At 54.5% G+C, this 15,771-nt stretch overlaps 1 protein-coding gene across 1 annotated transcript; it reads left to right on the top strand.

Moving 5' to 3' along the window:
* Positions 1 to 506: 506 nt before the first annotated feature.
* On the top strand, positions 507 to 15,254 carry PAFAH2 (platelet activating factor acetylhydrolase 2). Its single transcript, XM_038758505.1, has 10 exons — positions 507 to 769; positions 3,218 to 3,371; positions 3,451 to 3,547; positions 6,484 to 6,552; positions 6,654 to 6,792; positions 8,896 to 9,009; positions 10,465 to 10,556; positions 11,062 to 11,232; positions 11,979 to 12,127; positions 14,178 to 15,254. The coding sequence occupies exons 1-10, from the start codon at positions 680 to 682 to the stop codon at positions 14,270 to 14,272; spliced, it is 1,170 nt and encodes a 389-aa protein (XP_038614433.1). The 5' UTR covers positions 507 to 679; the 3' UTR covers positions 14,273 to 15,254.
* The last annotated feature ends 517 nt before the right edge of the window (positions 15,255 to 15,771 follow it).

Below are 15,771 nucleotides of genomic sequence, written 5' to 3'. Positions count from 1 at the left end.
TATAGATGAGCCCCGTGCGGGACAACCTGATCACCTTGTATCCCCCAGCGCTTAGAACAGTGCTTTGCGCATAGTAAGCGCTTAACAAATGCTATTATTATTATTATTATTATTATGACTGTCTCCATGTTCCCAAGGAAGTGGGCAAGCCCAGAGAGGTCACACAGCACAGTGGTTTTGTTCTCTGTCTCCCCCTTTTAAACTGTGAGCCCACTGTTGGGTAGGGACTGTCTCTCTATGTTGCCAATTTGTACTTCCCAAGCGCTTAGTACAGTGCTTTGCACATAGTAAGCGCTCAATAAATGCGATTGATGATGATGATGATAGTGGCAGATGGTGGAGCCGGGGGAGGAGTTCCCCGTCGGTCAAACGTCTCTTAGTCCCGTGATGAGCGGGCATGGGGCTGTCGCCCACAGGGAGGGATGGGGGAGGCCCCTCCACTGTCCGTGATGACCCCTGACCCCACGGGACTCTGCCCTCCCCAGCCCCCCGTGCCACCGAAGGTGGGCAGCCCGCCACCGGCCCGAGCCGGGGTAGCCGGTGGTGACATTGTGCAAGGTTCAAAGTCCGGTTGGCGGGATCCAGGAAGCGTGGCAGGAAGCGGGCCCGGCCCGACTGCCCCCGCTGCTCACCAGGGCCCGCCCCCGCAGCCTTCCAGCCCGGCCCGCCTGCTCCAGACATGGGGGGCTACCAGTCCCTGGGACTCCCACCCGTCGGAGGACCCTACGCCGTGGGCTGCGCGGACGTGATGGCCGGCCACAGCTGCCAGGTACCACTCCCGCTTCCCCCCCTGGCCCCTTCCACCTCGGCTCCCTGCCCCTGGGCCTCCCCGTGGGGCTGCCCCACCTCTCTCCCCAAACCCCCACGGGACCCTTCCGACGGCCCTCTTTATTTATTTATTTTACTTGTACCTATCTATTGTATTTATTTTATTTTGTTAGTATGTTTGGTTTTGTTCTCTGTCTCCCCCTTTTAGACTGTGAGCCCACTGTTGGGTAGGGACTGTCTCTAGATGTTGCCAACTTGGACTTCCCAAGCGCTTAGTCCAGTGCTCTGCACACAGTAAGCGCTCAATAAATATGATTGATGATGATGATGGAAAGGCCGGCTGGGCCGGCGGCCCGGGTCTCCCACCTTGCCCCTCGGTTTTGTTCTCCGTCTCCCCCTTTTAGACTGTGAGCCCACTGTTGGGTAGGGACCGTCTCTAGATGTTGCCAACTTGTACTTCCCAAGGGCTTAGTACAGTGCTCTGCACACAGTAAGCGCTCAATAAATACGATTGATGATGATGATGGAGAAGCTCTGCCCTCTGACCCCTTTTGCACCTCCCATCTCCCATCCCTTCTGAGGCAGCCATGTTCTCCAATCAATCAATCGTATTTATTGAGCGCTTACTGTGTGCAGAGCACTGTACTAAGCGCTTGGGAAGTACAAGTTGGCAACGTATAGAGACGGTCCCTACCCAAACAGTAGGCTCACAGTATAGAATGTACAGAAGTGCTATAGTGTAAAAGATGGCTCGCCTATAGGCATCTTTTATTCATTTATTCATTCACTCATATTGATTGAGCGCTTACTGTGTGCAGAGCACTGGACTAAGTGCTTGGGAAGTACAAGTTGGCAACATATAGAGACGGTCCCTACCCAACAGTGGGCTCACAGTCTAGAATGTACAGAAGTGCTATAGTGTAAAAGATGACTCGCCTATAGGCATCTGTTTATTCATTTATTCATTCATTAATTCAATCGTATTGATTGAGCGCTTACTGTGTGCAGAGCATACTAAGCGCTTGGGAAGTACAAGTTGGCAACATATAGAGACGGTCCCTACCCAACAGTGGGCTCACAGTCTAGAAGGGGTCTTACCCTGGCCCTTCTCCCCTGTCCCCCACGGGACTGTAAACCCATTGCAGGCAGGGTTATATTGGTCTAGCGTACTCTCACAAGCACTTAGTATGGTGCCCTGCGCACAGCAAGCGTTCGATTCATTCATTCATTCAATCGTATTTATTGAGCGCTTACTGCGTGCAGAGCACTGCACTAAATGCTTGGGAAGTACAAGTTGGCAACATTATAGAGACGGTCCCTACCCAGCAGCGGGCTCACAGTCTAGAAGAGGGAGACAGACAACAAAACACATTAACAAAATAAAATAAACAGAATAAATATATACAAGTAAAATAGAGTAATAAATCTGTACAAACATATATACATCCATACAGGTGCTGTGGGGAAGGGAAGGAGGTAAGGCAGGGGGATGAGGAGGGGGCTCAGTCTGGGTTGAGGCCGATGGGGGACCCAGGCGTCCCCGCAGCCCGGCCGGGCCCCTCCGATCCGCCCGATGGCCACTCTGGGCTCCCCGGGTCTGGCTCGACCCCCGCACGTTCTGCGTTCGATAAATGCCATCGATAGAGAAGCAGCGTGGCTCAGTGGAAAGAGCCCAGGCTTTGGAGTCAGAGGTCATGGGTTCAAATCCCGGCTCCCCCAACCGTCAGCTGTGTGACTTTGGGCAAGTCACTTCTCTGTGCCTCCATTCCCTCATCTGTAAAATGGGGATTGCCTGTGAGCCCTCGGTGGGACCACCTGATCACTCTGTAGCCTCCCCAGCGCTTAGAACAGTGCTTCGCACAGAGTAAGCGCTTAATAAATGCTATCATTATTCTAGAGCGACCCCCTTGCCCCACGCCCGCAGTCTCCGCTCACCCTTCCGCCCTGCCCCTGTACAGGATGAACTCGCCGCTTCCTGCTGTGGGCTGTCATCATCATCATCAGTCGTATTTATTGAGCGCTTACTGTGCGCACAGCACTGTACTAAGCGCTTGGGAAGTCCAATAATCATAATAATAATAATGTTGGTATTTGTTAAGCGCTTACTATGTGCAAAGCACTGTTCTAAGCGCTGGGGGGAACACGAGGAGATGAGGTTGTCCCATGTGGGGCTCACAGTCTTAATCCCCATTTTACAGATGAGGGAACTGAGGCACCGAGAAGTGAAGGTCACACAGCAGACATGTGGGGGAGGTGGGATTCGAACCCGTGACCTCTGCCTCCCAAGCCCGCGCCCTTTCCACTGAGCCACGCCGTCGTCCAAGTTGGCAACATCTAGAGACGGTCCCTACCCAACAGTGGGCTCACAGTCGAAAATGGGGGAGACAGAGAACGAAACTGGCACGGGAGGGCCCGGGGGCTCCCCCTCACCCGCTCTCGCCGCCCGCAGGGGAGTTTCTTCCGGCTCTTCTACCCCTGCCAAGAGGAGGGCGAGGGGGCCAAGCAGCCCCTGTGGATTCCTCGCTACGAGTACTGCGTGGGCCTGGCCAATTACCTGGGCCTCAACGAGCGCTGGGGGAGCAGGCTGCTCAACTTGGCCGTCGGTAAGGGTCATCCGGTCCATCCCCCTGCCTCCGGGCGGCCGACACCCGCGGCCCCCTCACCCGTCCCTCCCCGCCGTAGGGTACTGCCACCTCCCCGCCAGCTGGAACGGTCGCCTGAAGCCCCGGCCGGCCGGCTACCCGCTCGTCATCTTCTCCCACGGGCTGGGAGCCTTCAGGTGAGAACCCCGCGCTCCGCGGCCCCCTGCAAGAGTCTTGCCGAGTGCCCCCTGCCAAGCGCTGACTATGTGCAAAGCACTGTTCTAAGCGCCGGGGAGGTTACAAGGTGATCAGGTCGGCCCACGGGGGGCTCACGGTCTCCATCCCCATTTTCCAGATGAAGCGGCGTGGCTCGGTGGAAAGAGCCCGGGCTTTGGAGTCAGAGGTCGTGGGTTCAAATCCCGGCTCCACCACCTGTCAGCTGGGTGACTTTGGGCGAGTCGCTTCACTTCTCTGGGCCTCAGTTCCCTCATCTGGAAACTGGGGATTAAGACCGTGAGCCCCCTGTGGGACAACCTTGATCACCTTGTAACCTCCCCAGCGCTTAGAACAGTGCTTTGCACATAGTAAGCGCTCAATAAATGCCATTATTATTATTATTATTATTATTATTATTATTATCCCGCTTGAGCTGGAGGAGGTCTTGGGTGCCCCCTCATCCTCTGGGGCTCTGCATCTCCCCCCTCACCCACCACCCCCCACCCAGGAAACTCATTATCTGATGATGGTTTGGAAACGCGAGAGGCCTTTTCCTCCCGCGGTCGATTCATTCATTCATTCAATCGTATTTATTGAGCGCCTACTGGGTGCAGAGCACTGTACTAAGCGCTTGGGAAGTCCAAGTTGGCAACATATAGAGGCGGTCCCTACCCAACAACGGGCTCACAGTCTAGAAGGGCTTTTTCCTGCTCAGGGGTCGGGGAACGGAGCACCCTCCGCCCCTGGGGGTGACAAGGAATCCCAGGAAAATCAGGCAGCGGGGAAAAATCAGTAGTCGCCGCCGGCTTTCCTTTCCCACCACCCTCCTTCTCCCCCGTCCCCCAACAGGGAGCTTGGTTTGGGGGGACACTGAGGAGGGGGTAGAGGCAGCCAGGCTCAGAAGACGTTGGACTCCCAACCCCAGCCCCCTGCATTAATCAGCGCATCAATTGCATTTATTGAACTCACTACTCATTCAATCAGTTGTATTTATTGAGCACTTACTGTGTGCAGAGCAATCAATCAATCAATCGTATTTATTGAGCGCTTACTGTGTGCAGAGCACTGTACTAAGCGCTTGGGAAGTACAAGCTGGCAACATGTAGAGACAGTCATCATCATCATCAATCGTATTGAGCGCTTACTATGTGCAGAGCACTGTACTAAGCGCTTGGGAAGTACAAGCTGGCAACATATAGAGACAGTCCCTACCCAACAGTGGGCTCACAGTCTAGAAGACTGTACTGAGCGCTTGGGAGAGGACAGTAGAACAATAAGAAGCGGCGTGGCTCAGCGGAAAGAGCCCGGGCTTTGGAGTCAGAGGTCATGGGTTCAAACCCCGGCTCCGCCAATTGTCAGCTGGGCGACTTTGGGCGGGTCACTTCACTTCTCTGGGCCTCAGTTCCCTCATCTGTCAAATGGGGATTAAGACTGTTGGGTAGGGACTGTCTCTATATGTTGCCAATTTGTACTTCCCAAGCGCTTAGTACAGTGCTCTGCACATAGTAAACGCTCAATAAATACGATTGATGATGATGATGACAACCTGATCACCTTGTAACTTCCCCTGCGCTTAGAACAGTGCTTTGCGCATAGTAAGTGCTTAACAAATGCCATTATTATTATTATTATTATTATTATTATTATGGCGAGGAGTTCCTTTTTGACGCAGAGGTGGATGGGCAACCGCCGGAGGTTCTTGAGGAGGGGGGACATGTGGACTGAACTCCGTTTTTTGAAAAATTTGGGCAGCAGAGCCAAGTACGGGCTGGAGTGGGGTGAGATGGGGGCAGGGAGATCAGCGATGCAGTTGCCAAGAGGCCTTTATCTGACTAAACTCTGGTTTCCTCCCCCTTGATGTTCGTTCATTCAGTCGTATTTATTGAGCGCTTACTGTGTGCAGAGCACCGTACTGAGCGCTTGGGAGAAGTACAAGTTGGCCAATGTGCTTCTGTCTTTCCCTCCTAAATCAATCAATCGATCAATCGTATTTATTAAGCGCTTACTGTGTGCAGAGCACTGTACTAAGCGCTTGGGAAGTACAAGTTGGCAACATATAGAGACAGTCCCTACCCAACAGCGGGCTCACAGTCTAAAAGGGGGAGACAAAACCAAACATACTAACAAAATTGAATAGATATGTACAAGTAAAATAAATAAATAAATAAATAATAATAATAACGTTGGCATTTGTTAAGCGCTTACTGTGTGCAAAGCACTGTTCTAAGCGCTGGGGGGATACAAAGTGATCAGGTTGTCCCACGTGGGGCTCACAGTCTTAATCCCCATTTTACAGATGAGGGAACTGAGGCTCTGAGAAGTGAAGTGACTTGCCCAAGGTCCCACAGCAGACATGCGGTGGAGCCGGGATTCGAACCCATGACCTCTGACTCCAAAGCCCGGGCTCTTTCCCCTGAGCCACGCTGCTTCTCTAAATAAATAGAGTAATAAATCTGTACAAACATCTATCCATATATACAGGTGCTGTGGGGAAGGGAAGGAAGGGAAGGCACTTGTTAAGCGCTTACTATGTGCCAAGCACTGTTCTAAGCGTCTAAGCGCTGGGGAGGATACAAGGTGATCAGGTTGTCCCACGGGGGGCTCACAGTCTTAATCCCCATTTGACAGATGAGGGAAACTGAGGCTCCGAGAAGTGAAGTGACTGGCCCAAGGTCCCACAGCAGGCATGTGGTGGAGCCGGGATTCAAACTCACGACCTCCGACTCCAAAGCCCCTGCTCTTTCCACTGAGCCACGCTGCTTCTCAACCGCCCCAGCGCTTAGAACAGTGCTTTGCACGTAGTGAGCGCTTAATACATACCATCATTATTATTATTATCATCAATCGTATTTATTGAGCGCTTACTATGTGCAGAGCACTGTATTATTATTATTATTATTATTATTATTATTATCAGGACGGTGTACTCCGCCTTCTGTATGGAGCTGGCTTCCCGCGGCTTCCTGGTGGCTGTGCCGGAGCACAGGTGAGATCCCACCCCGGCCCGGGGGTGGGATGCGGTGGGATGGGGAGGTCACGGGGGGCTTCCCGAGGATCCGAGCCAGGCGTGGTGGGCGTCCGTCGCAGGGACCGGTCCGCTGCCACCACGTACTTCTGTAAGTCGGCGGTGACGGCGGGCCCGGGGAGCGAGCCCCTGCAGGAGGAGTGGATCCCATTCCGGAGGATGGAAGAAGGAGAAAAGGAGTTCCGGGTTCGAAACGCGCAGGTTAGCGGGACCGCCGCCGCCCGGAGGGATGGGAGAAGAAGCCCTTAAGATCCAGTCATCATCATCAGTCGTATTTATTGAGCACTTTCATCATCATCATCAATCGTATTTATTGAGCGCTTACTGTGTGCAGAGCACTGGACTAAGCGCTTGGGAAGTACAAGTTGGCAACATAGAGAGACGGTCCCTACCCAGCAGTGGGCTCACGGTCTAAAAGGGGGAGACAGAGAACAAAACCAAACATACTAACAAAATAAAATAAAAAGAATAGATATGTACAAGCAAAATAAATAAATAGAGTAATAAATCTGTACAAACATATATACATATATACAGCTGGTGTGGGGAAGGGAAGGAGGTAAGATGGGGGGATGGAGAGGGGGACGAGGGGGAGAGGAAGGAAGGGGCTCAGTCTGGGAATAATCATTCACTCATTCAGTCGTATTTATTGAGCATTTCCCGTCCAGCGCTTAGAGCAGTGCTTTGCACATAGTAGGCGCTCAGTAAATATGACTGAATGAATGAATAATCATAATAATAACAATGATGGCATTTATTAAGCACTTACTATGTGCAAAGCCCTGTTCTAAGCGCTGGGGTAGATCCAAGGTGATCAGGTGGGGTAGATCCAAGGTGATCCCCATTTTACAGAGGAGGGAACTGAGGCACAGAGAAGTTAATAATAATAATGATGGCATTTATTAAGTGCTTAATATGTGCAAGGCAGTGTTCTAAGCGCCGGGGAGGTTACAAGGTGATCAAGTGGTCCCAAGGGGGCTCACAGTCTTAATCCCCATTTTACGGAGGAGGGAACTGAGGCCCAGAGAAGTGAAGTGACTTGCCCAACAGTACTCAGTGCTTAGAACAGTGCTTGGCACATAGTAAGCACTTAATAAGCCTTCCCAGACTGAGCCCCTTCCTTCCTCTCCCCCTCATCCCCCTCTCCATCCCCCCCATCTTACCTCCTTCCCTTCCCCTCAGCACCTGTACATATGGATATATGTTTGTACAGATTTATTACTCTATTTATCTTGTACATATCTATTCTATTTATTTTATTTTGTTAGTATGTTTGGTCTTGTTCTCTGTCTCCCCCTTCTAGACTGTGAGCCCGCTGTTGGGTAGGGACTGTCTCAATGTGTTGCCGACTTGTACTTCCCAAGCGCTTAGTACAGTGCTCTGCACACAGTAAGCACTCAATAAATACGACTGAGTGATTGATTGATTAAACACTTACTATGTGCGGAGCACTGTTCTAAGCTCTGGGGAGGTTACAAGGCGGCGAGGTTGTCCCACAGGGGGCTCACAGTCTTCATCCCCATTTTCCAGGTGAGGGAACTGAGGCCCAGAGAAGTGAAGTGACTTGCCCAAAGTCACCCAGCTGACAATTGGCGGAGCCGGGATTTGAACCCTTGACCTCTGACTCCAAAGCCCGGGCTCTCCCCCTTCTAGACTGTGAGTCCACTGTTGGTTAGGGACTGTCTCTGTATGTTGCCAACTTGTACTTCCCAAGTGCTTAGTCCAGTGCTCTGCACCCGGTAAGTGCTCAATAAATGCGATTGATTGATTGATTGATTTCCACCGAGCCCACGCTGCTTCTCACTCAGCAGACAAGTAGCGGGGCTGGGAGACGAGAAGCAGCGTGGCTCAGTGGAAAAGCGCCCGGGCTTTGGAGTCAGAGGTCACGGGTTCAAATCCCGACTCCGCCAATTGTCAGCTGGGTGACTTCGGGCCAGTCACTTCACTTCTCTGGGCCTCAGTTGCCTCATCTGGAAAATGGGGATGAAGACTGTGAGCCCTCCGTGGGACAACCTGATCGCCTTGTAACCTCCCCAGCGCTTAGAACAGGGCCTTTGCACATAGTAAGCGCTTAATAAATGCCATTATTATTATTATTAGAACCCAGGTCCTCTGATTCTGGGGCCCGGGGCCCGTGCTCTTTCCACCGGGCTTCTCTCTTTGCCTTGTAGCTTAGAACAGTGCTTTGCACATAGTAAGCGCTTAATAAATGCCATTATTATTATTATTGTAGCCACACTTAGAGCCTTATAGCCACACTTGTAGCCGCGTTTATAGGCTTAACGATGTCCGCGTCCACTGCAGCTACACCAGCGTGCCAGTGAGTGTGCACAGATACTGAGGCTCCTGGAGGAGGCCCAGGCCGGCCGGGCCGCCGCCAACATCCTGCCCGACGGCTTTGACCTGTCATCCCTGAAGGTATCTTTTCTTTTTTTTTTTATTTAATTCCCTGCGGTATTTAAGCGCTCACTACGTGCCCGGCACCGTACTGAGCGCCGGGATAGATACGACCTAATCAGGTTGGACCCAGTCCCTGTCCCAAATAGGACTCATAGTCATTCATGAGAAGCAGCGTGGCTCAGTGGAAATAGCTCGGGCTTTGGAGTCAGAGGTCAGGGGTTCCAATCCCGGCTCCACCAACTGTCAGCTGTGTGGCTTTGGGCAAGTCACTTCACTTCTCTGGGCCTCAGTTACCTCATCTGGAAAATGGGGATTAAGACTGTGAGCCCCCCCATGGGACAACCTGATCACCTTGTAACTTCTCGCCTGTCCCGCCATCGACCCCCGGCCCACGTCCTCCCCCGGGCCTGGAATGCCCTCCCTCTGCCCATCCGCCAAGCTAGCTCTCTTCCTCCCTTCAAGGCCCTGCTGAGAGCTCACCTCCTCCAGGAGGCCTTCCCAGATTGAGCCCCTTCCTTCCTCTCCCCCTCGTCCCCCTCTCCATCCCCCCATCTTACCTCCTTCCCTTCCCCACAGCACCTGTATATATGTATATATGTTTGTACATATTTATTACTCTATTTATTTATTTTACTTGTACATATCTATTCTATTTATTTTATTTTGTTAGTATGTTTGGTTTTGTTCTCTGTCTCCCCCTTTTAGACTGTGAGCCCACTGTTGGGTAGGGACTGTCTCTATATGTTGCCAATTTGTACTTCCCAAGCGCTTAGTACAGTGCTCTGCACATAGTAAGCGCTCAATAAATACGATTGATGATGATAGCAAGCGCTTACTAAATGCCATCATCATCATCATCATTCATTCATTCATTCATTCAATCGTATTTAGTGAGCGCCTACTGTGTGCAGAGCACTGGACTAAGCGCTTGGGAAGTACAAGTCGGCAGCACGTAGAGACGGTCCTTACCCAACGGCGGGCTCACGGTCTAGAAGGGGGAGACAGAGTCCTCCTCCCCATTTTACAGACGAGAGAAATGAGGCCCGGAGACGTGAAGTGACTCGTCCAAAGTCACGACAGTAGACAAGGGGCGGAGTGGGGATTCGAACCCAGGTCCCCTGATTCCCAGGCCCGGGCTGTTGCCATTAGGTCACGCTGCTTTTCAGCGGTGGGTGGGGGGTGCTTCAGGCCAGAGACCCCCTGTCAGTCTTTGGAGGGGAACCATCTTGGGGTCTCTATAGGGGTGGAACCAGAGACCATGGGCCCGAAGAGAGCGGGAGCTGAGACATTAGGGCTTTCCCTGGTGGCCTGGCTGAACTGGGCCGCCCACGAAGGATCAGCTGGTGCCAGGAAAGAGCCTGGTTTTCCCCCAGCTATGCCCTGTGCCCTCACCCCCCAACCCCGGGCCCCCACCAGACCGAGCCTCCCACCGAACAGCGGGAGGGAGGTGGAGATCTGGGCATCTGTTGCCAGGGCAACATCGATCTGAACCGGGTGGCGGTGATGGGACACTCGTTCGGAGGGGCAACCGCCATCCTGGCCCTGGCCAAAGAAACTCAGTTCCGGTGAGTGCCCAGCCCGGACCCCGGCGGCCCGCGGGCACGGGCCTGGTAGAGACCAGAGCTCCGGGGCCGGACGCCCCCGTCCACGGCGTGGCCATCCTCCACGACCCGGAATGTCCTCCCCACTCATCTTCTCCGCCCACGGCCCTTCGCCAACCAACTCCGTGGCTCCGGTCTCTCCGGTCGCCCCTTCCCATCCACCGGACCCCCACCCCGGGCCAGCTCCAAGGACCCCAGGGGGGCAAGGAGCTGCTGAGGGAAGGGCCCAAAGGGTACCACCACCACCCCAGGGCATCTGGCAAGGGAAGGGTCAGCTGCTGGGAGGAAAGGGGAAGCCCGGAACTCCAGCCCCGCCCTTTCCCCTCTTTTTCCCTGAAGAGGAAGTACCCACTTTCGGGAGCTCTCCCTGGTCCTGCAGTTTTGTGGGCTAGGCCCTGAGGGGCTTCCTTCCCTTCCCGATCCCCGTCCCGGATCCTCCTCGGGCCGGCGGGGGGGCTCCTCCCGCCAGGTGTGCCGTGGCCCTGGACGCCTGGATGTACCCTTTGGAGCGCGACATGTACCCCACCGCCCGCGGCCCCGTGTTCTTCATCAACACCGAGAAGTTCCAGACGGCCGACAGCATCAGCAAGATGAAGAGGCTCTGCTCCCGCCACGAGCAGACCAAGATCATCACCGTCCTGTGAGTGCGGGTCTGATCGCAGGCCCCGTCCTTTCCTCCTTCCTCCTTCCCCTCTCCTCCTCCACCTTCCCAGGGACCTTCCACCAAATCTACTCCTCCCCAGCTCCACCCTACCTGGGCTGGCCGCCCATCTCCTCCCTTCTTTTCCCGGAATTCTCCAGGAAACTTCCATCCCTGTCTACTTAGGGACGCTCACTGCTCCCCTCCCCTCCCCGCCAAGTCTTTCTTGGATTCACTGGCTACCCTGCAGCCCCGTGGTCTAGCGGATAAAGCCCGGGCCTGCGAGTCCAAAGGAGCTGGGTTCCAATCTCGGCTCCACCACTCATATTGACATATGTGACCTCATCTGTCAAATGGGCATGAAGACTGTGAGCCCCATGTGGGACAGGGATTGTGTCCAACCTGATTGGCTTGTGTCTTCCCCAGTGCCTAGAACATAATAAGCACGTAACAGATACCATCTTCCCCATCATCAGGTGGCAGATTTTCCGGGGCCAGCAAGGGAGGCAGAGGCCAGGGAAGGAGGAGGGTTGGGGGACAGATTCGGCTCCCAGATCAACATTAAGGGGCTTCTCGCCCATCTCTTCCCGGCCCTCACTCCACGGTTCTCAGCCATTTTGGGCGGGGAAATCCACCGGCCCTTTCAAAATCCCGGCACGGACCCCTCACCCGGAGGTTCGGGTCCCCGGTGCGACCGCCCCCCCGCCTCACCTCTAACCCGGCACCCCGTCTTCGTCCCCCCGAAGCGGTTCGGTCCATCAGAGTCAAACGGACTTCACTTTCGTGACGGGGAACCTGCTGAGCAAACTCTTCTCTACGCGAGGGAGCCTGAACCCCTACGAGGGGCAGGAAATCATCTGTCACGCCATCCTAGCCTTCCTGCAGAAGCACCTCGGTAAGGGATGGGGGCCCGGAGCCCGGGAGAGGCTCTGGGACGCGGGGATGGTCACCCGGGACGGCGGGGGTGATGGACAGGTGACACTGTGGGGAACGAGCTTAGGGGCGCCCTGGCCCCCGACTCGTGCTTTCTCCTCCCCGGCCCCCGAGGCGAGGCCCGACCTGTCCGGGAGGCCCACCCCTCGCTCTCCCGGCCCCTGGGGCAAGACCCCCTCAACCCGCCCCCAGCCCCCTCCCCTGTACCCCCTCAGGGCTTCTCGACTGTTAGAGGAGCAAGGTTCTGTGCAGTTGGGACGGACGGGGGTAGGAAAAGCGAGGTGGGGGCCCAGAGCCAGGCGGCTGTGAGAGCCGGGGCCTACAGGAAGCGATGTGGTGCAAACCACTCTTCCCCTGACCGTTTCCCGCCCTCCCTCCGCTCTGCGATCAAGGAGAAAGAAGACCCGTTAGTAATCTCCCTCCCAGCTCCCTGGACCCCTTTCCAGCGTGGGGCCGCCGGGCCGGACACAGGACTCGGGCAAGGGTCTCATCATCATCATCATCAATCGTATTTATTGAGCGCTTACTTAAGCGCTTGGGAAGTACAAGTTGGCAACATATAGAGACAGTCCCGGTCCCGGGCGTAGCAGAAGGGCAGCCCCAACCCTGCGGGACTTGGTGCAAACCAGTGACCCAAACACCCCCCCTCTTCCTCCCTTTTTAAAAGATCAGGGCTTGCGTGATTCGTCGGGTGGTCCTCCCTGGCCCCCCACCGCCCATCGTTTTCCAAATGGTCTGCACGCAGATAATAATAATAATGATGGCATATATTAAGTGCTTCCTATGTGCAAAGCACTGTTCTAAGCGCTGGGGAGGTTACAAGGTGATCAGGTTGTCCCACGGGGGGCTCACAGTCTCATTCCCCATTTTCCAGATGAGGGAACTGAGGCCCAGAGAAGTGAAGTGACTTGCCCAAAGCCACACAGCCGACAGGTGGCAGAGCCGGAATTTGAACCCATGACCTCTGACTCCAAAGCCCATGGTCTTTTCCACTGAGCCACGCTGCTTGAATAGAGCACGGTCCTGGGAGTCAAAAGGTCCTGAGTTCTAATCCCACTCCGCCCCATGTCTGCTGTGTGACCTTGGGCAAGCCACTTAACTTCTCTGGGCCCATCTGGAAAATGGGGGTAAGAGCATGGGGACTACGCCCGACCTGATTATCTTGTATCGACCCCAGTGCTTAGAACAGTGCTTGGCACATAGTAAGCGCTTAACAAGTACCACAATAACCGATGGCTTCCCTCTCCGTGGGCTTTACTCTGCTCTTGGCCCGTGTTTTTGTTAGCCGCTGTTCCCTTCTCCATCCCATCGAGATGGGGGTGGACGTTCATTCATTCATTCATTCAATCGTATTTATTGAGCGCTTACTGTGTGCAGAGCACTGTACTAATTAATCAATCAATCAATCGTATTTATTGAGCACTTACTATGTGCAGAGCACTGTACTAAGCGCTTGGGAAGTACAAATTGGCAACATATAGAGACAGTCCCTACCCAACAGTGGGCTCACAGTCTAAAAGGGGGAGACAGAGAACAAAACCAAACATACTAACAAAATAAAATAAATAGAATAGATATGTACAAGTAAAATAAATAAATAAATAGAGTAATAAATACGTACAAACATATACACAGGCTTGGGAAGTCCAAGTCGGCAACATATAGAGACGGTCCCTCCCCAACAACGGGCTCACAGTCTAGAAGGGGGAGACAGCCAACAAATCAAAGCATGTGGACGGGTGTCAAGTCATCAGAATAAGTCCTGCGTGATGGAAGTCGCCCCCGCTCCCCTCGCACACGCCCCTAGACATCTTAGCAAGGCCGAGTGAGCCCGCTCTCCTCTCTCAGCCCTGTAGTTGCCCCCTGAACCCCTGGGAATCGCCCCTGGGGCTCCCTCATCCGTACCCTCTGCTGTTTGAAGTTATTGTCCTCTCCCAACCGCTTAGCACAGTGCCCGGCACACGGTGAGCGCTCAATCAATGTCACTGACTGATCGATCGATCCCCTTCCAGAGCTGAAAGAAGACTTTGACCAGTGGAGCGGCCTCCTCGAAGGCAACGGCCCCTCCGTCATTCCTCTGGCCCCCCGCCATCTGTGCAGCCTGTAGAGACCCCAGGGAGGGGCCCCCCTCTCTCTCATCATCATCATCAGTAGTATTTATTGAGCACTTACTATGTGCAGAGCACTGTACTAAGCGCTTGGGAAGTACAAATTGGCAACAGACGCGGTTTAATGGTGATGGGCACAGGTGGGGTTTGAACCTACTGCTGCTGCTGCTGCTGCTGCTGCTGATCGGTGCATTGGGCACTTTGATTTTTTGGACCTGTGGGGATTGGGGAAGACACCCCTCCCCTTACTTCCTAGCCAAGGGGGTAGCAGTGACATTCAGAAGTCAGGAATACATCTATGGTGTTTGGGGGGCTGGGCAGGGAGCCACTGCTCAAATTCAATCGTATTTATTGAGCGCTTACTGTGGGCGGAGCACCGTACTGAGCGCTTAAACCTGTCGGGGGAAGGGAATCCTTCCATCTCTGGAGAGAACGACGGGGCCGGGATCTCCCGGGACCCTATTTTGCTCTCCCCCGGGCTCAGCCTCAGTTTCCCTCCCTGCCCAGTGTGGGTCCAGACTGAATGGGGCGGACGGTAGGACTCTTAGCACTTTACACTGAACTCTCCGGCCAAGCGAGGAGAGGTATCCGGTGCGGGAGGGCGTATCTCTGGTTGCGAGGCCCGGGCGGGAAGTGTCGCTCGGCCGGTACCCCCCTTCCCTCCCGCAGCCACTCCCGGGGGGCCCGCTAAATCGAGATCAGGCCAGAGACCTGAGACTCAATCCCCCAGAGACCAGCTCTGCTTCCGTTCCCCAGTCCCAGAAACCGTCACGGGCCGACAGACCCCTGCCCCTCCACTCGGGCAGAGGCCTGTCCCCCTCCTGAGGCTCCTCCCCGGCACCCAGACCCCCAGAACGCTTCTGAAATGTGAAAGTACGATAATACTAATGACGCCTGGACGAAGGACGCATCGGACTGGCCGCCTCTCTGGGAAATCTGCATTAAACGGAGCCTGGGGATCAGTCGGCTTTGCTTTTTCCATTCTGCCGGTCTTTGGTTCCCTCCTCGCTCTCCCTCTGGGAGAAGCCAGAACTCTCGTCTGAAAATGGATCCGGGGGTGCCAGCCGGCCCCACGGCTTGACCACCCCAAGGAGCTGCCGGACATCCGTCCGATGGTCAGCCCATCTCTGGAGGCCAGGGCTAGCCACCGTGCCCTGCCTCCATCCTGCCGGGAATTCTGCCTCTGGTGAGATCCCCCCATCTCCAGGAGGCCTTCCTTCCCGGAAGGGCTGCCCGGGACACGGCATCACGGGAATTTGGGACTTTCACCTGCCTTCCCGACGGGCTCTTCCCTGAAGTCTGACGAAGCGGAAAGTACGTGAGAAGCGGTGTAGTGGCTAGAGCCCGGGCCTGGGGTTCAGAAGGACCTGGGTTCCAGTCCCGGTTCTGCCACTCGTCTGCTGTGTGAGCTTGGGCAAGTCGCTTTGCTTCTCTGGAACTTAGTGACCTCACCTGTAAAATGGGGATTAATAATAATGATGGTGTTTGTTCAGCGCTG

Source organism: Tachyglossus aculeatus, chromosome 16, assembly GCF_015852505.1.
Source record: "Tachyglossus aculeatus isolate mTacAcu1 chromosome 16, mTacAcu1.pri, whole genome shotgun sequence".
NCBI classification, from domain to species: Eukaryota; Metazoa; Chordata; class Mammalia; order Monotremata; family Tachyglossidae; genus Tachyglossus; species Tachyglossus aculeatus.
This window is presented reverse-complemented; position numbering and strand designations above follow the sequence as displayed.